The sequence below is a fragment of the Varroa jacobsoni genome, unplaced genomic scaffold (genome assembly GCF_002532875.2).
Source record: "Varroa jacobsoni isolate VJ856 unplaced genomic scaffold, vjacob_1.0 scaffold_1269, whole genome shotgun sequence".
Taxonomy (NCBI): domain Eukaryota; kingdom Metazoa; phylum Arthropoda; class Arachnida; order Mesostigmata; family Varroidae; genus Varroa; species Varroa jacobsoni.
In genome coordinates, this window is record NW_019214171.1 from 125119 (window position 1) to 150487 (window position 25369).

A 25369-nucleotide genomic window follows, 5' to 3' on the forward strand; every position below is an offset into this window, starting at 1 on the left:
AAGAGCGCGCTGGCTTAGAAGGCAACGATAGCATTTGTCTGGTGGTTAGTCATCTGGTTTTGCATTCGATCCGGTCTAGGATCGCGGTCTGCGCGCAACGAAGGCCACCGAGTGAACAGCCGTCCATCAGTGTACAACCCAGAATTCTTTGGCCACTAACTAGAAAAGAGGCGCGACTATCCCGAAGTATCGTTGTTTTTGTTGGCCGGCTTCTCGTAGGTATAGACCATATTCATTCTGTTTCGGATGGCAAAGAAGTAGTGCAAGTGGTTAAGTGACGATCATTGACAATTAGCTAACTTCGTAAATACTGACCATCTGAAATAGAAACAGAATCAGGGATTCGTGGAAGAGCTGTTCCTACACTTAATCAGTTCGGGTGGCCTTTTCAATATTGAAGGTGCTTTCTCATCAAGTACGTTCGCAATGCGGCTTCGCGAGAGACGCTTCCGGTGGGGTTTCGTTGATCCATAACCCAGAGAGTTACGGCTCGTTCCTGCTCCGACGTCGCTGCTAGCCGACGAAGACTGACGAGTCGCCCGGGGTGATGAGCCATTCCCCTCGGGCCGACGGATTGCTGATCTAAGACAACGGTCTAAAAGCTCAAAAGTTTTATACCTGCTGTTTTATCTCGCTAACAAAAGCTACGCGGAGCTTCACTATACAAGCGATAAATTTCGAAGAACAAAACAACTCAGATCATACTCGTGCCTTGTGAACATCCGTGTCAACCTAGGAAATGTTTCGGGGAATACTGTAGGATACTGATTTACTGACCTCTTGTTTTGTGTGCATGTTGCGAATAATCATGAACTCTACGTAGAGTGCTTGTGTGTGCTCTCCAGAAGACGTTTTTCGGATAGGTCAAGCAGACCCAGTTTCGGATTACGTAGTTATTGTAAGGGGTAGCAAGACGGCCATTCCGAATAGGAACATCCCGAAAGTAGACGAAACGGCTTCCCACGAAAACACGAACTTTCGGTGGTTTATATCGGCGAGTAGAATCCGAGCTAAAGACGTGGCTGCCCCTTGTAATAGCCCACGGGCTCGCGGCAAAATGTGTCCATTGCTTAACTTCATCGACTGGACGTACCTTACGAAGATGCAGCGGCATTATCACTTTATGCGCGACTATATTTGAATAATAGCGCACCGCTAGCAAGCAGCCAAAACAAAAAGTATGTCATTTCTTCGATGTAGGTTAACTACCACAGCCGTCATCGATTACCATATCTTTACACAAGTTTTTCTGAGAAACTGTGAGCCCGCCGCTTCGCTACGGGGCGCTGTATCCACGGGTCCTACACGCCGAACCTGCATCAAGTCAGATGGGTGGGAGTAAAAAACAATGCAGAGTATCCTGACGATCTGCAGCTGTCATTCTAATTAAGTAACGCGACCTAGGTAGGTTAAAGGTTCTGTCACTGCGATACGCATAACCGACCGATTCAAGACTTTAAGCTGTTGTGGAATAAGGACGCTAAGTCGTTTCGGTGTGAGACCTGTCTGCAAGACAAGCTTTAAGCCACTCGATTTTTCAGGTATGACAATGTGAGATGATGAAAAGTGCCTTAGCGAAACTGTTAGGTTGAATGGTATGACGTGGTCTACGGGCCGCTAATTGACGTTAAAGAGCTGAGCAAGTTAACAAACAGCTGGATTCTTAAGACAGGGGCTAAAGTTTAGTATTATATGAAGCCAGCGGCACTGTCGATCTACTTTGTAGAACTAAATAGGCCGCGCTTGCTTAGATGTTGAACAACTGGCAAATCTTAACGAAGTTGGAGTGTGTACTGAAGGCAAGAAATATACACTCAAGAAATCCGCTTATCTGTCCAATATAAAATATTCAAAAAGCCCTTTTGAGCATTGAGATCATTAAAATGTATTTTCTTTCATATGACAAATGGCAACGCTCAAATAGGGCTTGGCCAGAAATGAAGACTTCTACGCTACTTCACAAGAAAGCAAATAACTATGATGTCTGAATTGTCAGATAGATTAAGGTGAATTTTGTCAAAAAATTACACTACAAAAATGCATAACACCAAATAATTCAACAAAAACGAGTATGAGCAAACTACGCCTTTGACATGTCAATGCCGGAGCTGGATTACAACGTGGATTTTTTTGACATTTTTAATTTCTCACCTTTAAGCGTATGCATATATATATATATATAGTCCGTATAAATGGCGTCTAAATCCGAAATTTTCCCTATACCTTATTTGTAAGACTGTATCCAAACAGAAAGGATATTTTTGCCCGGGATGGGAATTTCGACAGTTGTTACATGGATGAAGAGCACACTAATTTAATCCTCAGTGTTTACAAAATATGACAACAGAAAAAATAAAAGATAAAAGACTACTATTAAGGCTAATAACTGCTTGTATGGTCGTCATGCTATTTCATAGATTTGCTGGAAGAAGTTCAGTAAACCCGCCAGGGTTAGACTCCTAGTTGGAACAAGCCTTTAATGGTATACCCAAAAAAGGTGATTCTAGGAACTTTTTTCGTGAAGAAGACGACTGTATACACAAAATGAAGAAAAAAAAATGTACTTTAATATCTTACTGACAAATATTCTTTCTCAGTCCGCAAATAAATCCGAAATCGTGCATTAAGCGATGTTGGCAAAAGTTCTAGCGGAATAAAATTTCCGACTGATAGAAGGTAAAAGCTTTCATTCAGACAAACAACTAGAACTACAGTAAGGTCCAAACAGTGCAAAGAGGACTACCCGTTCAGGTTTATCTAAACCAGGAACTGACTTATTTTTTTTTGCGGAACGGTCGTTAATTTCTGTATGGACAAATCCAAAATTTTGAGTCACTTTAATTAATTTTTGAGCCACGTAAATTTAAATTCTATTAAGGATCTCTGACTTACCCCTTGAAATTATTTTGTAGGAGGTTTTGGAAGCCGCATGAAAACTAGTAGTAATGTAAACAATCAATTTCGAGTAAAAAAAAAGACAAATTTTTAATTCCGTTTCACGCTTCGCCAAGCATCGAGGTATTCAATACTGGCTAATGTTTGCTCAATTTTAAAAACGACATTTTCACCTGTTTTTCATCACGATGATCTTGTTTGTTTTCCCTATAAAAAAAAATCGACTTTCTTTCGGTAGAAGCCCAAGGATGAGCGCCTGCTCGCTACGATAAACAACAAGCAAAGATTTGCCCGGATATATATAGTAGTAATGATAGATAACGTTTTTTTCGTTTGCGACAGCTGCGTTTCGATGCACAAACTGCGGCATTAGTTTCCAGAATCACCGTAATTTGGCCGCACATACAGCGTACTATTGCACTCAGCGCTTTCAAAAGGCCCACACGCCACAAGATTCAATAGTAGCTGCGACAAGCACATCTTCAACGACGACGTCGGATTCGCCTTCGCCTATTGTCGCGTCTTCCCCAAATACCAGAAGGCAGAACGGGGCAAGCGAGAAGTCCGATTGTGCCATTAAGAATTCTGTCACTGCCGGTAAGAGATGGGAGAGAACGGGGAGTATTCTTATCGACCCAATAGATATGCGTTCACGTTCATGCGTATGAGCGCCTATCTGGCCTCTCGATGGATTTCTATTTACGAATAATATTCATCTTTGTATTATTATTATCTAGATAGGTCCCGAAGGACGCTTGTGTCGCGATAGTAATAAATTGGAATCACTGAAAATGATAAAAATGTCGAACTCCATAGAATACGTTTGGATTGATGCATTTATCTAAATGTGTAGAATTAGAGCATCCGACGACAGAAATCGATGGAGTTTAATAATCTGGAACAGGAAAAAGAGCATTACTAATGGCAATGAAAAACATAATTCTAGTTGGTAGGCGGCTGTAGGCATGTTTTGCAGGCGAACTTTCGCAAGCAGTACTATCATATCGTAATAGCAGACGATTTCTAAGTTATGCTGAGTACGCTTTCACGTGCCACTTTCTCTTTAATCAAGAACGAAGTGAAAGTACTATTTGAACTACGTGCATCCATGTTCATCATGAGAGTTGCGTTGCTTTTTCCATTGTTGCCAGTGACAACTTTCACTAACACCATTACGGCACTCATATCGCTCACAACAGAACAATCTCTTTTCGGGGTATAATAGTGAGATTGATAATCACAATCTGATTGATAGTGTTTTCTAATAGCTATAATAGTAACAAACTTCCCTTGCTGGTTCTATCCGGTACGAATAAAATAGCTTGACGTTAAGCGACCCTTGTTCGGGTGACAGGTTGCCGTTTTTAGGTGCTTTTACCTGCAATGCAGACGAGTGTAGAAGCGGCAGTGGCAGTGGGGGCCATGTTAGCAGTAACAGTGTCGTAAGAGCCAGTCCGCTCCTGTCGAGACGCGGGACAGACGAAACGAGTCATCCTATGGAAAGCAGATACATTATATCGCTTATTTATCACTCATTGTTCGCATCGTATCACCTAACCATCTAAACAACGAACAGCGTGACAAACTGTTACGGCATAGTGGGCAAAGTGCGCTTAGCAGCAAGGCCTCTATTCGGCGGCCTCTCTTGATACGTCTTGGAGCGGTGATATCATTATTGAAACTACTACAATGTCCCTAAATCGACCTCCCCTTTCTCACTCCCGCTTTGAACCAATATTCAACTTCTATTTTTGACCATGGTGGCGCTGGTGATGCGTAAATGCTTTAGACACGGAGATATGGGCAGTGGTCTATATCCTTGTAGTTTTACTGTGGTTAGTCGAAATTTGTTCCTTCTCTCGTTCCTGTTTCGGGCAAGCGACGAGCATTGTATGTTTATTTATAGTTAATGCGATCATTCATTAACATGGGAGCTAACAGGTCTTCGTAGCAGGAATTTACAGACTCATTATTTCGTTTACTGAAACGTTATGGCGTTAATTGATGAAAATTTCCATTGTTTTTTAACAAAATCAAACGAGACGCATTATTTCAAATCTGTTGTGAGTTCTGTTAAATTGAATACACTATAACTTACGGTGTTTCGATGTATAGCTTTCGATTACTCCAAGTAATCGGAAAACTTTTCAGGCCAACAACCGTGGTTACGAAATTTGTCTGCGATCCGTAATATATGGTTAAGTTAGCTATGTGTGCCTGTCCATGATCTCATGACTCAGAACGGCAATTTTGAGTGGCACAAGCACTGTCATACTAGAACCATCAGCATGCAAACAAACAAGACCCAATTTCATCATCACAAGCAGCAATATCTCCGTGCAATTTTTACGATTTCCTGATTTTTCTTTCTCCGTATTTATTGTACTTTTCCTTCTAGTAGTTGTTTCCTTAGTGCTGCTCTAATTCTTTATGCTGGTCCTGCTTTTTGTTGCTGCTTACTTCAATTGTTGGCTTCTAGCAGGTTCTCTTGCTTCACAGAACACGATAACGTCGAGAGCCAATCTCTCTCGTTCTGCGTTCGTGTGATTATCCCGGCAGATAACATCCGTCCAGTGCCTCAGTTAGCTGTGATGAGTCGATAGGAACAAGCATCGTACCCAACTAGATTAGATCGACATCTCCATTTCTTTAGCTTACAATCAATGTATTTGCTGGTTTGCTTTGTTCCTGAATCCATGCACTGAGTGAGATGCTGTAGGTCGTCATCATCGGAAAGTCGGAAGCGGTGACGAATGTTTGACTGTTCGCCTAACCATTTGCGCAGAAACAGATAGTTGTTTTCATTATCGATTGGCATGCGACCAAAAGTACTTCTTGGCGGGCTTTTTTGATTAGCGGTGTCAAGGAAGAAGTCGGGGAATGAAGTTCCCGGCAAATATGGATATCGACTATGAGCAGTTATTCACCCGCAGGACACAGCCTACGGCTGTACTGTAACCGATAAAATATATCTATTTAGCAGCAGAGAAGACATCTAATTTATTATTATTATTATTATCTCGAGTAGTGATTGAAAACAATTCATCAGCCATCACTAGTACTGCTACTCTTAACCTATCGTAATATACATTGTTTGCTATGTTGTTTTAGTCGACCGAAAATTATCTATTTCGTCCTCTCTTGGGGTAGTGTCATCGGTGAGCCCTCCATTATCGACCGAGATGATCGTCTCGTGTCCGGAAAGTCCCGCACTAGCTCACACTGCTATTGGCGGTAATAGCCAAAAGCGTTCGTTAAGTCCCGATTCATCAGGAGCCGATGAGAGGCCGGTGTCTAAAAGCCCTCGTCTGAGCACCGGTTCGGCTGGCTGCGCCGAGCGGGTCTTCGCCTGCCCCCATTGCACGTACACGACCGATCGGAAGGGCAGCCTGACGCGACATCTCCGAGTTCACGTTCTCTCACCGGAAGACGCTGTTGCCCCGCCTATAGCGACGCCCGCCGCTGCACGCTATTGCGCCGATTGCGACATACAGTTTTCGTCGTTCAAAACGTACACCGTTCACAAGCAGTTCTACTGTAATACTCGTGCTGTGCAGAAGCAGCAGCAGCAGCAGCAGCAACAACACCAGCAACAGCAGCAGACGTCAGCGGTTGGTGTGGGCAGCGTCCCTTCGCCGGGACTGAGTGCGAGTACGTCTCCAGCAGGTGTCCCGACTGGGTTACCGTCGGCACCTGTTACGGTGGGAAGCGGCGGCCCGGTTCTTCCGCAGGCACTTTGCGCTAGTGCCAGCAGCGGCTCCAAAACACCCGTGGGGGCTCTCCCTTCTGCATCTGCTATGAGCGCAGTAAATGTTCTCGGTGCAGGTGCGCCGATGGTTGGGGCATCGCAGCTGGCGAACCAGCCATTATTCGCTGCTATTTCAACAAATCCTTTAGTCTTAGTTCCGTGCGCTTTTGTGCCCGGCTCCGGTCTGGTGCCCGTGCAGGCCGGGACGACGGAGTGTGCGCCGATTCTGTCGCCAGGTGGCGCTTCAGGAGGTACACTCTCGCCTCGTCCTGCGTCCGCCCGTGACGCCGAAGAAATCGCCAGTGAAAGCATCTTGCCAGACCGAGCAACGACAACGACCCCACGTGACAGTGATCAGGAGTCGGTGGCCACAGCGACGTCGTCTTCCGCTGATCTCAAGGATGCGTTGGGAGGAGTAGCTAGTAGGAAAGGCGGGGAGGTTGCCAGCGCCACGGCGCCTCTTGATCTGTCAACAACCCCCAAAAAGGAAAACTCTAGAGACGACACAAATGTAAGTACGAGCTGTGACTGTATTCGCTTTAAACCTCTGTTATATAGACCTCAGTTAGACGTAGTTCTCGAAATTAAAGTTTTAAGGAGGCTAAAAATATAATGACAGAACGGCAGATTGGTAAATGGATGCACTTAATTTTTATTTATCATTCAAACAGACCCTGGGTAGCAAGCGAGGCACTCCAGTCAGCCAGGATATTGATCTCGCTGCAGATCTATCAAACAGCTCCGCCAACTTAAAGCAGGTAGTATCTAAGGATATTTAGCTTTTTTTTCGACTACTTTAAAAAGTATATGTTGTTTCTAGTTCTATTAGTGTTCACGAAATGTTTGCGGTCCTGAGCTCTCCCTCTGGGAGTACACTAACTGATCTTCCTTGTTTATTGTCTACTCGGGCCTTGGCTGCTCCTGCAACAGGCGTTGATACGTTGTAGTGAATGCGGCATCTCGTTTCATAAACCTGAAAGCCTAGCTGCTCACAGAAAGCACTATTGTGTGGGTAGGCCTCACGTGAAGGCTCGCAACCGCAAGTGCTCTGAAGTTGTACCAGAAGAGGTTGCTAGGCCATCGGCTCGCGAGTGCGGGACTGCGCCTGTGTTACAAACGGCACAGGCAGTGACCCAACAGCAGGCTGTAGTTTTATCAAGCGGACAGCGAAGTCCTTCGCCGCAGACAGCTTCATCCGGCGAAGGACGACTTTCCGCCAGTTCCACACCGGCGACGACGGCAACGCCTTGTGCTCCTGGAACGCCTCAGACACAGGGACAATCTTCTTCAATTCTCGTAGGCTCAACTTTTTCTCATTCATGGATATGCAGAATATGTAGCAGAACAGTAGAGGTAAAAATATAATTGTAAGCGCAATTTTCTTTATGTTGTATTGTAATCCAAGTCCCAACACACCTACGTTTTAAATAAATTCCCGATTTCCAATACAATTTTTTCCCAATTTTTTTTTACAGACGTCTGCTCCAGCAACTGCTCCTCAGCCGGTGTTTCAGTTCTACTGTATAGCATGCGGTATCAAGTTCACCAGCCTGAACAACCTTCAGGCTCATCAGACGTACTATTGTCCTAAGCGTGAGCTCCTGCAGGCCAACTCGGTACGGGTTGGGGTTCTCTCACGTCCGGTAGCCGAACTTGAGTGTCCCCGCTGTCGTTTGGCGTTTCCCGGAGAGGAGCCCCTCCGCTCGCACGCCTGCAGCGCACGCAAGTGCCCCTACTGCGACGTCTATTGCGCGTCACATTCGGCAGCTCAGCGCCACCTGGCAACACATGCCGGCATTAAAGCGTTCAAGTGTACCTTATGCGGCTACAAAGGCCATACGTTACGTGGGATGCGGACCCATGTTCGAGTACACGTTGACAAAGGAGCGCTGGTCCATGAGGAGAAGTTCATTGTTTGCGTCGGTGAGAACGGTGAGCCCATCCCGCCGCCACCTTCCGGCGCTAACATTGTCCACTTCCTTGCTGCCAAAAGCCCGGCGCTGGACAGCAGCGGCGACAGTACGATGAAAGGTGAGCGCTCGGAGCGTAGCGGCTCGATTAGTAAGGTCGAACGGGAAGATCAGGCGTCACGCGATGCGCGCGAAGATGCGGTTGCCGCGGCCACCGCTGCAGTTTCGGCTTCGGCGACGCTTGTAAATGCTCTGACACTAGGCCCGGTAGCATCAATCACGGGCCCCGTCGTTGGTTTAGGCAGTAGCACGAGTTCGGGTAGCAGCCGACCGTCTTCAGCGGAAAGTCGCGAACCAGCAGGCGGCGGCAGCAGCAGGACGGCGGAGAATAGGGAAGCTCGGCAGGGCGGGCCCGGCTCACCGTCGCCAAGAGACTCGGTTCGGACAGAGGTGGCCAATAAGGAGGCCTTGTCGTCGTCTGCTGGATGTCAGCCTGTCAGCCAGAGCAGTGGTCCGGATTCACCAGCCAAGCCTGAAATGCATCACTGGTGCAACTTCTGCGGCTATTCATCGAGCTACAAAGGAAACGTTGTTCGTCACATTAAGCTTATTCATCGCGACGTGCTAGCCAATGGGCTTGCTCCCGGCCAAATTGGATCGGTTGCTGGTCAGCCAGCGTCTGTGTCAAGTCTGCCTTCAGCTGTACTGGCAACCAACTTTTCAGGACTTCCAGCACAAGCTGCGTTGGCGGCCGCTGCTGCCGCCCAGCTTTCAGCTGCTCAACTTTCGGCAATGAACGAACTGTTGTCATTGCGCAACAACAACGAACTGGTTAAGCGTCTTCGGTCGACCGATAGCGACGACGAAAACGCCTCAGCATCGAACGGCGATAGTGGCCTGAAGGAGTCGACAAGCCGGGTCGATAGTCCAGTGGTCACTTTAGAAGCCAGCGCCTCCTGCATTAGAGCGAGAGAAAAAACGTCACCCGTTATTGACTCTGGCGAAGCGGGAAATAGCGATCGACGCTGCGATGAGTGCGACATATCATTCAATTACGCCTCATCGTACTTAGCCCACAAAAAATTCTATTGTAAAGCGGCTTCCTCCGACAATGTTGATTCGCCCTCTGGCGATGCATCCCGCTCGGAGACTCCGGTTGCGCAAGGTCCATCCGCTCCGTGTCAGACCGCTTCGGTTTAGAGATTAGGCGACGGAAATGACAAATATGAAATTGATCAGATCAACTAGAAACATCGACTGTTTTGCTTTGAGACACTTTCGACAGACACAAACGGACAGATAGTCATAACATTATAGTATGTTGATTCTACAAAGACATTAGGAACGACAACAGTATGAGTAGTCGACCTCTTTTCTGCCTCGCTGTTCTGTATTACAAAGTGTGTAAAACATAGCGGGCGCGGCCAACGACAACGCTCGCAGGCCGGCTCAATTTTCATTCAACCAGCAGTTGCATTTGCGGAAAGGAAAGGCAGCTCCTTCAAAACGCATCCATGCTTAAGCGATCAACTACCACGTAGGTGTTAGGCATCATCAAACACATCCCGCCTTCCCTCGTCCCCTTTTTGCTCCAAAACGTGTACAAAAAGAAATAAGTGGATAAGTCTACACAATCTCCAGCCACCCCCACCCGTGTAAATAATTCATTCCTGTCATGTAAGCCCGCAAACATCTAGCACATGGGTATACACATAAAACGCATCTAGGAAGTCATGCTTCGTACGACGCGCAGTCATGAGAGTGACAAAACAACAACTGTGTATAACTTCACGCTCTACAACCTCAAATCTAAAGCAGCCAACGAAGCATCAATGTCAGTCATTTTGCTTTGCTCTGCCTGGCTACACAACCGAAAAACGAAGGTGCAAAGACTGAAATCAGTGGGCGCCCGCACGAAGTGGCTACAAATGGAGCGAAGGAAAGAAATTATTATATATAGGTAGTTGTATGAGAGATGAAGTGCAATCGAATCAAGTTGTTTATGTTTTATTTATATGTCGCCAATATAAACACAATAGCTACATGCATTAATTAGTTGGAAGTAGTTTTTTCTGATTATTAGGGCAACCGCTTAGAGGGTGACGGGGCTAATTATCAATCGTCAGGCAAAAAACAGAAGCCGACAACGAGAAATCTAGCCCCCCTGTTTCTTGCTTATCCTACGAATTTTTCCTGTACATTTCAGTAGTCACAGTACATAATTATAAATACGATTACCTATATTTACATCTGTATATACATCTATCATATATATACATATACACACGCTGACAGACATGAGAGGAGATACATGAATGCGTAAACAGAAAGAGACATTGGGAAGCGAAGCGTTCCGCCTGCCATCGTCAACTTGTTTGTTTTTGTGAGCGTTGTTTTTAGTTGGTTCGGTTATTGTAAATGGTGTTCGTTTATTCAATAGTGTTTTCTTGAATTCTGATTCTGCAACCAGATTAGCATAAATAAAAGCAGACTGTTATCGAATAAAGATTGTCAACCCTGCATTTTTCGAGCGGCTGCCAGCATGACACATTGTGTCTGATCGGCGATGCTGTACAGAAACGTATTACTGCTTGAGCACCGTTAGTTAGACCGCTCATACCGTACTTTCAAAGAACACTACCCTGACAATGTGTGTGATATTATTTATTACGTTACCACTTGAACATTTTTCGTCGTGTTTATCCAACACACAGCAGTCGACTGCAATTTTAGGTTGCCCGCCCGCCGTGTCGTTGAAGCAGTCTTCTCCAGGGTAAGGAGCCTCTATCCCGACAAGCGTTATTACCTCTTTGAGCGCCGCCCACTTTTGCCTCAGTTTCGGCCTTCGACAGCGCCTTCTCCACTAACCGCTAGGTCACTGCAATTTTCAACCTGTCTGCCTGCCTGCCTGCCAACTCTACATGTATCGAATGGTCAACGTTTTACCTTGTCGTTAGCGGATAATTCATTGTCGTAATGGCGACCCGCCTCTAGCTACTAGCTGCACTCCTCGACAGCGAAGCTGACCATTTTTCACTATAGACAGATAAACAAACGAAGTACTAGCATTCTTAATCACTAACTATATACGACGAAGAAATGGCGGTGTTAAAGTGGCCAATGAATTATAACAAATATGATGATGTTGATAGAGTTAAGCGACAGAGTACTAAGTGGGCATCCGTGCATGGGTACACTCATCGTTTAGTATCGATTAGACACGAGTATGGCTGTTCTTATTATTTCCGTGATCGAAGTCTGCGGCTGGTGCCCACACACTGATGCTACATAGCCATAGTGATACGATTATATAACATTGTCATTGTATTTAACTATACGAGAGGTCGCGTCTGCATAGCATTGCAACATAGTGCGAACTACACAAGTGACGAGAAGTACATCGCCATATTAATGGCGGCATTGAAAACAGGCGAAACGGAAAGGGCAAGGTAAAGCGAGAAAGGGGCAGATCGACGATGTAGAAACGTGAAGGCTAACACAATGACAAATGAGTGAACAATTTCTATAGTCTATGGAGCTATTAGTGAATGGACGTAATGCGGCGTTACGCCTACAAATGAGATCTCGCAAAACCTGCAATAATTTAATGGTCACTCAACTCAAGCGGAAAGCAAATGATGAAGACGCAAAAAATAGAGTAAAAACCAAAATATTAATGAATCTAGTCGATGCCAAACGGTCGTGTCTATAAATATCCACGATGCAAATGGGGATATTCAGTGCAAACAGAAAGACATGCCCAGATGACATAAGGAACGCGATCGTGTTGGATATTATTAATTATACTGAACAATATAGTTTAGCGTATGTACCACGATGTTCAATGAAAAATGGTAGCGAAGTGCGGACCGATGACAATGTCATATACAACAGGTACGATACGACGATTAAAGAGCTATCTATAGTAATATAAGTACGACGAGTGCAACAAATAAATTGTGTCATAATTCAATATTGAGTGTTCACTGAAAGTATCATAGTTTGTGTATTAGAGATGGATAGTGACATTTTTACCATTAGCCAGGATAGCAATTGAATGATAAGGTCGTCAAGCGCCTGGACATCTTCTCTAGCCACTTTTAGACGCTTACTTCCATGGACGCGAGTCCATGTGCTCCGAGAAACATTCTCAGTATTGTATTTAGGCTATTTAGGGAGCCGGAGTTGAGCCAGTAAAGGCCAAGTGGCAGAATACGAAAACGACACAACGCGAACGTTTACTTGATTGAAATGCACAGGTACCTTATATATAGTGCTTGAAAATTTGTATTAATTGACATCTACCATCCGAGCAATTGAAGGTTCATGGACTTGTGCAAGCCTTAATGTCCTAAAATGTGCCAATAAAATAAGCGAAAAACAAGTAAAACTGTGTAGGGCGCTCGCAAAATCAACTGCGTTCTTTCCCTAATAGGCCATATTGATGATTGCTTCTAGATTATTATGCTAGCCCCCCCCCCCCCCCCGTATGGTGTAATGGCCAGGTGTACTGGTAGAGGCACACAAGGTAGTTTAAGGTCGAAGCTAAGTATAAACGTACCTTGTTTTGTGCTAGGGGTGTGCTAATTTCAAGACAAGAGCGGGTTTATGTAAAAGTTAAACTTTACAAGTTTAACTACAATACGAATTATAACTTATCTAAAATTTAATGATATTACTCTGGTCCATTCATTGTAATGTTATACGAATACTGTTGTCAGGGTATGGCGCGGGTCATGGTACATTGGGCTAAATCAAATATCTCAACAAAGTCCAAATGGCAATTTAATTCGTTTTTCCATATTATCTACACTGCTTACTTTATGCTTTATATGGCCCAAAAACTTCAAATTTTTTTTTATCAGTATATTGAAATCTTAACTAAATGAATAAAAAAGCTACGTTACCAGCTAAGTGTATCGGCATACAACTCGTTGGTTACAGAAATAGTCTAGTTTTCTATAAATTTAGTGAGCTTACGTAACCAATTCCGGGGGATCTGTGAAATTTTGATGAACGAAAATTTTATGGAATCCATTTGTTTAAATGACTTACTAGATGTAACAAGCAGCAGCTAATATCTATATATATATATATAATAAATGCCACACCCAAAGTATCAGCTGTTAATATGCCACCTTCCGTATGACCCGAAGTGCACATCAACTCAACAATGCTATATGACAGAACACGAATAAGCACATTATAATTTCTGTTATTTTATGTATACCCACAGACCGTTCAGAGCAGAATTTTCTGTTAAACTGTCTTCTTTGCATCGAAACTTGCTTCCATCCATGAAGTTGAAGTTATTGACATATGCTAATTATATATCATATGTGTGAAATAAACAACCAACCATCGTAAGACTGCAACAGTAACATTTTCAAATCCCAACAATTTATATATATATAAACAGAACCAACAGAAAATATTACTCGGACACACAAGTCGAAAGCATAGGACCATTGTCAGACAGAAGACTGCACAGAAGAGAAGGTGCTACTACCTAGATGAGAATACTTTTGGTTAATTTTAATTGTGAACACAAATAATCTTTCATCAAACTGATGCCAGTTCCTGCGGGGACTACTATAGCACTGTGAATGATTTAACATACCAGTCTGGGTAAATAGTTTTCTACACCACCGGTATTCGATGGAACGACCGCGTCAGCTCAATACAGGATGATATAATTGTTTGATGATCGAAAATGGCTAGAGACAAGCCAGTGTCCTAGCGTACAAATCACTGAACAGAGTCGCTTATTGTTCATCGATTTTGTGCCAGACGTACATCTTTAAACAGAGAGTGTTTTTCATTCGTATTATGTGTGCTTAAAAAGCTTCACCACCACGCGAAAGTGTCTATGCTTATGAAAGAGCCTACGAAACTCTGAATTGTGGCTTTTACGGATTTTCGTTGCTCTTGATTCAGACAAAAATCTGGGTTTGATAATAATAAACCAGAGCAAGATTGAACACAGCAACATCCAGTTCTGCTACTGCAATCCAACGATCCTTCAAGCTGACTGTAGTAGCACATCTTGGTGCACCAAAGCAACTAAAGCCCAAATGGTTCTGTGTATTATCTAGCTAACACCCGGGAACTTTCAAAATGAACTACCCTAACACGTACGTCGCTATGAGTGGGTACATATAGAAAAAAAGAGCAATGGATCGACTTCCCAACTCATATGTTAATTTTTGGTGTGCTTGTACGGGATTAATATGGTCGCAACAACCGGACCAGACCCTTATTTTCCCCAAAGAAAATAAGCCTTGATGAAGAGCAAGACAAGGTTTGACGACCTCGTATAATATCGTTCGATGGGTGAGACTTCGATAATCCGGGACCATCGCGTCATGAATTCGGGTAACAAATCAATAAAGGTGCATAGTTATGAAAAATAATGGCCGTTGAGAAGTAAGGAAACCAGTGGTGTCTTTTAGCTTTCAGCTGTTTATCTACTTCGACGTACCATTCGACAACACTATCCCTTTCCTCTGTAAAGCCGACTTCAATTCGCTGTGTAAAAAACAGAAGTTCTCTTTCGAGTTCAAGCCCCGAAGTGGGTGTCTAAATATGAAGAAGACGCACTTTACTTACTTTCGTTAAGTTTAAAAATGCATCTTCAACATAGAGAATGCTATTCATCCTCGACCGGTCGTCCAGGGTCGATACGAATTTCGCGCGCAAACAATTCGTTAACTGGTCGAAAAGGAAAGTTGTGCAGCTGCATCGAACTACAGTCGGGCAGCCTAAATGTATGAGACTTTATCGCGGACCAGGACCCGCCTCATAAACTAAGTAAACACGGATTTATCGTTTCTCAATATCGCAAAAAGGAAAATTTCGCTAATCTTTTACAGAGTGATGTTGCTATATTTCTGTTACCCGTGGTTCATAACAGTTAAGTGTTAATACGTGCTAGCAAGTCTGCTAAATATCTGTCAGACTCTTTTTACAGGAGACAAGAGTGGCATTTGGAGCCACGATTGTATGTATATATAGCTCTATCATCACCTCGTAAAAGGGAACACGTTTAAATCAGTGTTCTTCATTGTTGCAATACCATTGAAACATCTGAGACCATCAAAAAAGAAACAAAAAAAAAAAATGTAGTGACCATAAAAACCTTATAAGCATTTGAATTGGGTTTCTGTTTAGCCGGTAACGCTCAATAGCGAATAAGTCATATACAATATGTAGTTTGTATATTTCGTTTACCTATATTTTCGTTCTGCTGATTTCGTCGTTAGTTAGAATTAACCCAATGTATAGGTAGTAATGTACAAGAAAAGAGCAAACGAGCTAAAAAAAAAAATAATATATGACACTTTGCTGTTAAGGGCTACGATAGGATCAATAATAAATTTTTTTTTTCAATTTCAATGATGGTTGAAAGAGACCTGAGGCTCGTAAAGGCGCCCTGCGTGAATAAGGAAAGATAATTAATATTTCTTTAACATAAGCTAGCTATACTTTGACGCATTGCTCTTACCAATACAATTTAGCAGACTTGACAAAGTATTATGAATGGCAATTGAAGCCTATCGTCATGGTAGAACTTTCAAGATATCCCTACTTGCCTTCATATATCACTACATAACATGGCGGCTAAGGGGAGATTTTTCAGTTATTGATTATGATTATCTTGACAACGCAAAATTCTATATCGTGCTATAGCAGTTCAGCGTATTGTACGATGCATGTCAATATGGACAATTATAAAGTACAATATGATTGGCTGGCAACGACACCATGGTGTATATCGATGTCTTGCAGGCGATTTTGTCTCGAAAACAGAAGCACTATGCGAGAGGTTTTAGGCATACCCATTAGTATATAGATATCAAGTCTGCGGGCGTTGCTGCATAAAGTTTTGTCTACCGTAAAAGCAGACCTGATGACACTGAGCAACCCGTCCGAGGAACGCCTATACCAGAAGCCTGTCGTATTTCGGCATCTCGTAATCAATTTTCTCCAAAAAACAACTTCACGCGCTCTCTCCTTCATGATCTCGATCTCGACCCCGACGCTACGTTATGCGTCAGCTTCGTGTTGCCATTGCATAACTGACTGCTGTGCTTACCTTTATCGACAACAGTACGCTCAGGTGGTGCTGAGCGTATTGTTGTCGTTACCTGCGTTACCTGCCCACATCTATTAGCCCATTTAGCTTGAGTAATTATTGCTTAACACAGTTCCGTGGATGGCAAATAATGTCAAGCCATTGTTGTTGTTGACCCTAGCTGTAATGCTCAGGATCTGTTTAAACAATGGGCACTAGCTTTTGTTTGCATCGCATCCAGGGGTTCATTCATGAAGTCTTGTGGGGTCGCTCTGGGCATCATGAATGTAATCTTGAAAAGCATTCTCCCCTACGGAACTCCCTCACTCGGTAATTCCTTATGTACTTTACCATATATCATATATTAGCCCTGGCAACTAAGATATGGTATTATAAGCCTGTATATATTTCCATTTTCGGAAACTGCCACCACGTTCTACCAGAGCTGTTCTTACAGTTAAACGGGTTAGAGGATTGCGTGACTCTTCCTTGTGAGATGTAAGAGAAAAAACTATTAAGTTATATATACTTCGCTTTATATTAGCTTCATCAAGGCGGTTTGTGGGATCTATAACATAATTTTCTAAAGAACGAAATTGGCTATGGTACAAATGTTTTAGGCTTGAGAAGCGTTCCTTGCAGAACTTTGGCTTTTGAAGCTGTGGTAATCATTTCATTTATTTATCGAACATAAACAGCCCATTTCAAATAAATATGTTTGCCGTTACTATCGTATGCGATGTTTCGCAAGATAAATAACGATAATCAAATTAGAATTGAGTATAAGCTAGGTTTCCAAGATTCGCAATCATTGAATGCTCACCAATGCAGCCGGATATCGAAAATGTTCGATTCAAGCGATAGCTGGCGTTATAACATGAGGCAATAATGTTATTACACTCTCATAATGGGGGCTTGTCCTATATTTTTTTAGCTACGCACGGTCGGTATAGTCGCGTTAGCAGTTTTGTCCTCTGTGTCTGTTTGTTTGGTCTATTTAAATGGTTAACGAATATATCTATGTATATTTATAGGTGTCAAGAGTCATTCTTTAAACGAGACTTGCTCAACAACAGGAAGCTGTAAGTTTGTTAATAATAATAATAATATTAATTGATTCCGGGCTTATACAATAACCAAAGCGTGGTCTTATGCGGTAGGTCTAAAAAAAAAAACTAAAATAACATGGTAAACAGCTGGCAAAAGAAACTTAATTCTGGATTCCGCACTTCGTAATGTGACACATACGCTTGACCATTCCTGTCATTGTAATCCGTTTCATGTTGCATCTCAGCTTGTGCCGTACCCGTACTCAGACACATATTGGAACGGAAATCTCGTCGGTAGACGTAATTACGGCTATCATAGTCATTGAGTAGAAAATTGATGTAATCAAAGGCTGATAGCTTTGTATTGTAATGGAATACGCAGCTGTTAAAGAACAAAGTAGGTTCCTATATAGCAGTATGGAGAGAACTAATTAAAAGTCAGCCTTAAGGCCACAATGTGAAAAATTAAAAAATGCATTTTTCCAGGTCCTGGCACTGATTCATTTTGCGCTTCGGGGGCCAAATTGAGCATAGCGATAGATACAATGGCCTGAATTATTCACGACGATCCCAGGTATAAGTTTTGTGCCAATGACACTATACAGAAACCCTTTGAGTATTTAAAAGTCAGCATTCTTCGTAAATATTATTTGCTTCCATTTTTTTTTTCAAACAACGATCAAGACCTTTCGTTTGCTTATGATCCAGAACACTTCTCTTTTGTGTGTAGAATGAAATTTTTGTACATCGTTTACGCTTTGATTCTTGATTCCAGTAAGGAAGACATTATACTGCCACACTGTCTTTACAAAGTCATGTTCGTTTCGAAACAAATTTGCTTATGTGTTCGGGAATAACTGCTATTAAACCGCGTGTGGCCATTGTATCGAACTGCAATTTACCTATCAGCCAAACGCTGGTGGGCTGGGCCTGTGGGCAGATCCCGAAACATGGGCCTATGGCCGCCTTGCGACTCAGCAGTGAACCCGTTAAACGAATATATATAGGCCATGAACTGACTCTAACGAATTCCGACATGACAGCGTCATATCGTGCGCTAAGCATGCGTCGAAAATTTTAGAAATAGAAGCCTGCGAACGGTTCAGACCTAAACCGAAGTTGCGCTTGAAACCTATGACAGATAGATTGAATAAATAGGGTCGTGAAAGTTTTATATAAACATCTGTTTTCATGCAGGCACAGCTTACAAGCAAGCAACATAATTTCATCCGCAATTTACCCTCTCAGTTTTTCTTAGGCATGGTTAGCCTTTTTTTATTCATCGTTACCGACGCAGATTCTTTAGAACCTTTAAATCAATTAACCTACAATGCCGTGGGACATTGTAGGGAATTTACTTCTTATTTTAGGTTTAGACGTCGTGTTTCTCTAGCCCCTCTAAGGCGTTTGTTAGAATATACGAATCACTCCATATTTATCGCGCTTACTGTCGTGTAGCTGCATACTGCAATACTTCGAATTGTTACAAAATCACGCCACTGGCTTTCAACATCCATCGAAATATGGATTTTCCAACATTGCCTCATACCTAACATCGCCCATACGTTTATCGATACTTAGATGTCTAAATCATTGCATCTAGAGCAAATCTCGTAGCTGCTTTTCGGCAAAAAGATTCAAACACATTTCTACGCTAATCACATGATGGTGCTTATTGTGCCGATGTCACAGTGACCTTCGGCGTCTATAATGAAGGCAGCTATTAGGTGCGCGGTAGCGTTTTTGAGTCTGTATCTTTATGACTATCTACCTGAATGGATTCCTTCTTGCTGGATGCACCTCTCTTCCTCTTAGATAGCGTAGAGAAAAATTTGGCATCCTTTCTAACTTACAGGGTTATTGGAAAGCAGTGCCGTACAAACGATAGTGCGTCATTTGCGGTCACTTTAATCGGAGTTCCGTTTCTCTCGTCCAGGACGAAAACGGACCTTTGAATGTCTCAACAGCCCAACATGAGCGGGTAATGCATGGCGGGTAACAACGCGACTTCTGTTGTTAGCGCTCGCTGTTTTCGGTTGAAAGGTCGATCTAAACCAACAAAAAGCTTCCTTCCAGCCTCTTTGATGGCAGATCGCCGTTGTCAGTTTTCCTTTTGTAGCGAATGCTTACGCTGTTTCAGGGATCCGTTCATGGAGAGCGTCGGTTGCTTAAAGGTGTAGTGAAATATTGCCAAAAAGCTTAGCTTTGTCGGGTTCCACTGGACTCATGCATCGACGGTGAGAGAATTCGCCATGTCTACTTGAGCGTCGAAGAGGATTTTCCTGGTAACCAATATTAAATGCTCGTTGCGATACGTAGCTCAGGGTCGGTAACGTTCGAAGTAATGTCGAAACGACCATCAGACTGAAAATTTAGGGTCACTAATAACAATACCCGTATCATTGCTGTGCTCGAGCTTATTGTACAGTAATTGCAGGAATATTTTACACCGTAATTTGTTAATACTGCTTATATATGTATATATATATAAGCAGCTGTTTGAGCACGTCTATATAAATGAAATCACGCAAGCAATTTCAAATCCCGTTCGACCGAATGGGGATCAGCGTGCGGTCCTAGTTGTACCATAGTGCAGAGACCCTTCTACGTAAATTTGATCACTACCAGGTCGAAGTAAATACGCACAAGCATTGTATAGTCAATATATTATATGTATAGTAGCGGATGCCCAACTCTCGGTCCGATACGTTACGTCGAACGCTCATAACCATATCTCAGTTTCGAACTACGTACTGTGAATCATTCGGCTCAGAAGATGATCAACCTGTGTGATATGTCTAAACAGGGTTTCCTATGTGTAATCCCCAAAAGTGTAGCTAAGCCTGACCGTTACATTAACAAACAGCTTAAGCAAGTAGGAAATATACTACAATTAAGTAGTCACAAAACCCAAATATAATGATATATAGGAAAGCTTAATGATTGATTAAGTGATGAGGAAAATGTCAAGTCATCATAAAATTATGGCATTGAAAGAGATCTTGGAAAATAAGTTCAATTACTTTTAGGGACTAGGATCTGTCTAATAGAAACTCCATCAAATATCGTCTGCTAATCAGCATCTGCTATGTACAATGTTGTTGATCCAATCGGAGATTGCACCCAGTCGCCATCCGGAGATCGGGCGCTCTAGTAACTCGTTCAGATTTTCTCTAACGTGAGATGCGATCTAAGTGCTTGCAAATACTGGCATTATTACAGGAGCTAGAAAAATTGAAAGCTGCTTATATTCTCTAAACTGTATGCCCCGCGCAATAACGGCCATATCCCTACTTCAGCTATACGATTATCACCATCAGCTTTTGGTAATACAGGCGTTAAAAGCAGAAACAACAGACTAGACCATTACATTAACTTGATGGTACGCCTATATATGGTGTGACAAATACAAGATATTATATGTAGAATTTGAATATGCCGTACCATATTTTTTGCTGTTCAGTACAGGAGTTTAACAGCAGGATCGATATATTAGGTTTACGAACCCAGTAAGATCCACATTATCAATTTACAACCTGAAGTCGACCTTACGATAGCAACGTCGAAAGTGAGCCTGATCCTAGGTAGCGCCACAATCATTGGAAGGCGTTCATGTATGTGTATAATTCTATAATCATGCACATACATATCTACGCACGGCTAATATAAGTGGTACTGTGAAGTAACAGACCTTAGATGCTGGAATAGAAATAATGTTATTTAAATTTGAAAATTTCTTCAGCGAATAGCTGAGCTCTCAATATATTCTGTGACGCAGTTACGTTTTGCTGTGATCGTTTGTTTTCAGGCTAGAGCGCAAGTTTGGTTCGGATCAAATTCGAAAATTGGTCGTAAGGCTCTTGTGTGAATGCTTTCGCAAGAATAACATCGAGTAGCACTTTGGCAGAATTAACAGAATAAATGAAACCTAACTCGCCCAAGCCACGATATTGGGGGAGGGATAATTTGAGTTTTCCCCATGGCGGTTTTAACGATATTTTCCACGTCGGCGTTGTCCTAGCATTTAAGGAGTTTGCACCGCTTATTATGTACCGGAAAACGCTGGGAACCTCTTCAGGTGCGCTTGCCGTGGCGTGTGTGGCTGCCAGCTTTGCCATTTATCAGGCGATCAACGGAATTACCAAGATGGCAATACATTGCCGAAGCTTTGCTTTGGGTTCTTGAGGTTCTAACATAGGCCAGATAATGCGCGACAGTCTGGAGAAGCACCTTCCAAGAGACGCACACCGAAGGTACTCAGACCGAATGTTTGTTCCAGCCACGCGTGCCAAGAGCTTAAGAGACGAATTGATCAGCAACTACGAATCTCGTCAGGAGGTGGTGGACGTTTTAATGGGGTCCTGCTTCATCCTATGTGTTCTCGGTATGGTACCTCCAAAGGTTTGTGGGGTTAGCTACATAGACGGTTGAGTCATCGATACCATGCCCGTACAGGATGAAAATACAATTTCATCATTTATTGGCATAGCCTCAATTCGTCCTGCAAAAACAAGTCCATTTCTGCCAGATGTCGCGAAAATACAGCCCGCGTGGTGATGACCTCGTTTGCTCCGAAGCCTAAAGGGCTTAAGAAACTCTATGAACAAGGTTATGAGGATGCAAAGCGCTTCACGCTTTGCGCACGCTTGCGCGAATTGCGCGTATCTCCCCGAGACGCCTAAGCGAGGTGAGTGTCCTGCATGTAACGCGCTACTTGTAGGCATGGAGAGGGCGGAAATCCAGTCGTGTCATTTGTGCCCTTTGAATTGGCACAAGCGGCTGAAGATCCGTTTCGATACACGCCACTAATGCGTACAGTCACCGTTTTTACGGCCTTAGCCTGTTATCCGGCGGAAGTCGGTATTGCAATGGTTTGCAAGGCTTATGATTGCTGGGACGAAATAAGTGACGGGCTCAAGAGGTAAGACAGAGCTGCGCTTAAGTGCATATATTCTATACGACATAGCTAAAATATATGAACGAGTAACAATAATTAGATACGCATGCCATAATATAATTTATTAGTTTAATCTCGAGGTTTGACTTCATTCAACTTAGGCCTAGGTAAAGATGCGAACATCGCTGTAATACTCTTTCTACGTAACTAGTAAATGGACGTTCTATATTTCCACACAATTTTAATTGTTTTCGCAGCGGCACTGATGAAGCGGTTCTTTACACAGATATCGTTGTGGTAATTCTGTACATGCAGATATCCATAACACTCACATTGTGACTGACTGTTCTCAGGTCCTGGCGTAACTGGAATATGGATTTACCCATTACTCCATGGAGTTATCGGCTATTAAAGTTATTATAATTTACTAATATTATTTTATAAATTTCGTAACAAATGTAATACTGTGTGTTTTATTTATATGTAGATTATGAGGCGAGTATATATCATCTATAACAAAAAAGCGTCTAATTTGCTGAAGAATCAAATAAACAAACAACAACTAAATTTACGGCACCGGCGATGAAAAGATCATTCGGTCAACATTGATTCGCAGTAAATAAGATTAAAAAAAATACCAGCTTCGATATTAATGGGAGATCATTTTATGAGGCGGATCAATATTATTATCGGTCCTTTGCGATAGAAACCACTTATTACATTAAATATATGAGTATATGAGAAAGGTTACAGGTCGTAGTACATATGTTCGTCCTTTCAATAGGATATGACTATTTATGCTTTTTCCTATTTCTAGGATTGTAAATCATTGGAGAGTAACGGTTAGCATTACTTAGTTGTAACTGTGGTTCAGCCACAGCCACAGCCAACAGATATGCCTAGACTGTTCACAAATCTTATTGTAGTAATAACGATACGAATGATTTTCTTCTATGTGACAATTTTCGCCTTTCGCTATAGACTGCCTTCTATTCATTCTGTATCGGAAAACTGGCCCACCTTGTTAAGTTGATTGAGATTTCGGAGAGATCTTTAAGAAAAGATTACAAGTAAAGCAGTTTTCACGCGACAGAAAGATCTCCAATTAAATCCAAACAGTCGCTGTCCCTGCAATCGGACCTCGACAGGAGATGACAGCATTGTATGAAATACCTTTCTCTCTAAAGGCTGAAACTCGTGGCCATCAAGCTCTTCCAAATAGAGAATATTTCTGGCAGTACATCAGAACCAATTTTTAGTGTATCATATAGGAGAAGTGTAGTATACATACATACACACATATATTTGGACGCAGCTACAAAGTCTACTAATATCAGAGATATCCTTGAACATAGCGTACACGAGTCAATTTTGATTGCGTAAATGTCTTTATGTCAAATGCCCCTATGTCGCCAGCGGTTGTCAATAATGTATAATTCAGTCTCGTCAAAACTGTGTCAATTAATTTGTATGAAGCTGGCTTAAATTTTTAAGGGAAGTTGACTGAAACAAAATTCTACATTGTCTCAATGCTGAGCTTGATTGGCTGACGAGAAACCTAAGATTTCTTTTCACCTAATTTTCCCTTCCGTTTTCTAAAAGATCTTGCCAATTAGCAAAGCTATATTTTTAGACACGTACAAGTTTTATCGGCATTCAAACAACTTTCAGCCCTAAAGGTTATGGCGTTTTAGTACTAAAGCTACGTCCGCCAACTTATTTCGTTTCTATTATTAAAACTGTACATATACAGAATCCAGGTCCTCAAAGTTCTCTAAATTATTATCCGCTAAATAAAACTGAAGTACAATTAATAGAGCTAAAAAGAGATGCGTTCTTCGCGGGAGCAAAAAATCCACAATGGTAATTATTTTGCCAATTTTATATTGTCTTCGTTCACTGTCTTAATAAATGAAGCGTGGTGATGTAAATAGAATAACTTGGCTGTGAATTACGTCTACGGCGCGCTGAGACATGGCACAAGTTATTCTGAAATGTTTGAATCTAGGTATCGAATGTTCTTTTTCGTACGTTCCTCACTAGAAACGGATCATCTGATTTGATTAACTAGCTAAGAACTGGTCAATGTAGTAAGCGACTGGATGATGGTTGGTGCGGGAGGGGCCATCTTCTAGTAACAGGTCTGACCTGATCCCCCTACACTACAAATACACGTTGCTTGCTAACATTAGGGGGGAGATATATAAATACATTGTTTCAAAGTGGAACCCTTTCAACAAAGGGACAGCGACCACAATCACCATGTCTTCTTGACAATAGCTTAATTACTACTCGTTGATATCTGTTCGAAGGATATTTCTATTCGTATAGGTGCTGCCGATACGACCCTTGTAACAGCGATATATAGAATATTATTGAATAAAATGTAAAAAGGATATTTTATTGGGGATGTTTTAATGTGTTGCAGGAGTTGCAACAGTATTTGCGCTCTTGATAGAGCCGCATAAAAAAAAAACCCAGTCAGCGTAAGATGTCATCTACGCCAATGCTCTATCTCGCGCCATTGCATTCCAGTAAGCTCACTTTTGCCCTATTTATAATTCTGTTAATTGAATATAAAGTTATTGCTGGTCTGCTCATCGATTACCTAAAATTTGCACTAGTAAAGCTAACGAACGCAATAAACGTTTATCTAGTTACGTATTGGCTAGTTCTAAATTAAGGGAAGCGGACTCAGCGTAACTGGCCATCGCATGCATGTTTGTATACAGCGTATCCCAAGATCAAATAAATGAATGAGATGGACAAGTATAATACAGTAATGTGGTCGAAGTG

At 42.4% G+C, this 25369-nt stretch overlaps 2 protein-coding genes and 1 long non-coding RNA gene across 12 annotated transcripts in view; 2 read left to right on the forward strand and 1 right to left on the reverse strand.

The window, feature by feature from the left end:
* The window catches only part of ush (Zinc finger protein ush), a 97377-nt gene extending 84851 nt beyond the window's left edge, over positions 1-12526 (forward strand). For 3 of the 4 annotated variants that reach the window (XM_022847132.2, XM_022847130.2, XM_022847133.2), the window contains exons 6-10: positions 3238-3492; positions 6007-7154; positions 7315-7401; positions 7574-7939; positions 8119-12526. In XM_022847132.2, coding sequence (XP_022702867.1) covers positions 3238-3492; positions 6007-7154; positions 7315-7401; positions 7574-7939; positions 8119-9753 — 3491 coding nt within the window. In that variant the 3' untranslated portion in view covers positions 9754-12526. The remainder of the gene's footprint in view (positions 1-3237; positions 3493-6006; positions 7155-7314; positions 7402-7573; positions 7940-8118) is intronic. The other variant, XM_022847131.2, reaches the window with a different exon arrangement.
* The window catches only part of LOC111268257 (uncharacterized), an 89567-nt gene extending 74478 nt beyond the window's left edge, over positions 1-15089 (reverse strand). For 2 of the 5 annotated variants that reach the window (XM_022847138.2, XM_086971611.1), the window contains exons 1-2: positions 14174-14306; positions 4274-4389 (exon numbers count right to left, since the gene is read on the reverse strand). In XM_022847138.2, coding sequence (XP_022702873.1) covers positions 4274-4388 — 115 coding nt within the window. In that variant the 5' untranslated portion in view covers position 4389; positions 14174-14306. Of the gene's footprint in view, positions 1-4273; positions 4390-4993; positions 5665-14173 lie in introns of all 5 variants that reach the window. The other 3 variants (XM_086971610.1, XR_002685087.2, XM_022847134.2) reach the window with 3 other exon arrangements.
* Positions 15090-15275: 186 nt separating this feature from the next.
* LOC111268259 (uncharacterized) lies at positions 15276-24976 on the forward strand. 3 transcript variants are annotated; one of them, XR_002685097.2, is made up of 4 exons: positions 15276-15465; positions 17662-17709; positions 18163-18250; positions 21485-24976. It is a non-coding gene; the product is annotated as an uncharacterized LOC111268259 (long non-coding RNA). The 3 variants fall into 3 exon arrangements; XR_002685096.2 differs by lacking the exon at positions 15276-15465 and adding an exon at positions 15471-15553; XR_002685098.2 differs by lacking the exons at positions 17662-17709; positions 18163-18250 and having other exon boundaries at positions 15462-15553.
* Positions 24977-25369: the final 393 nt, after the last annotated feature.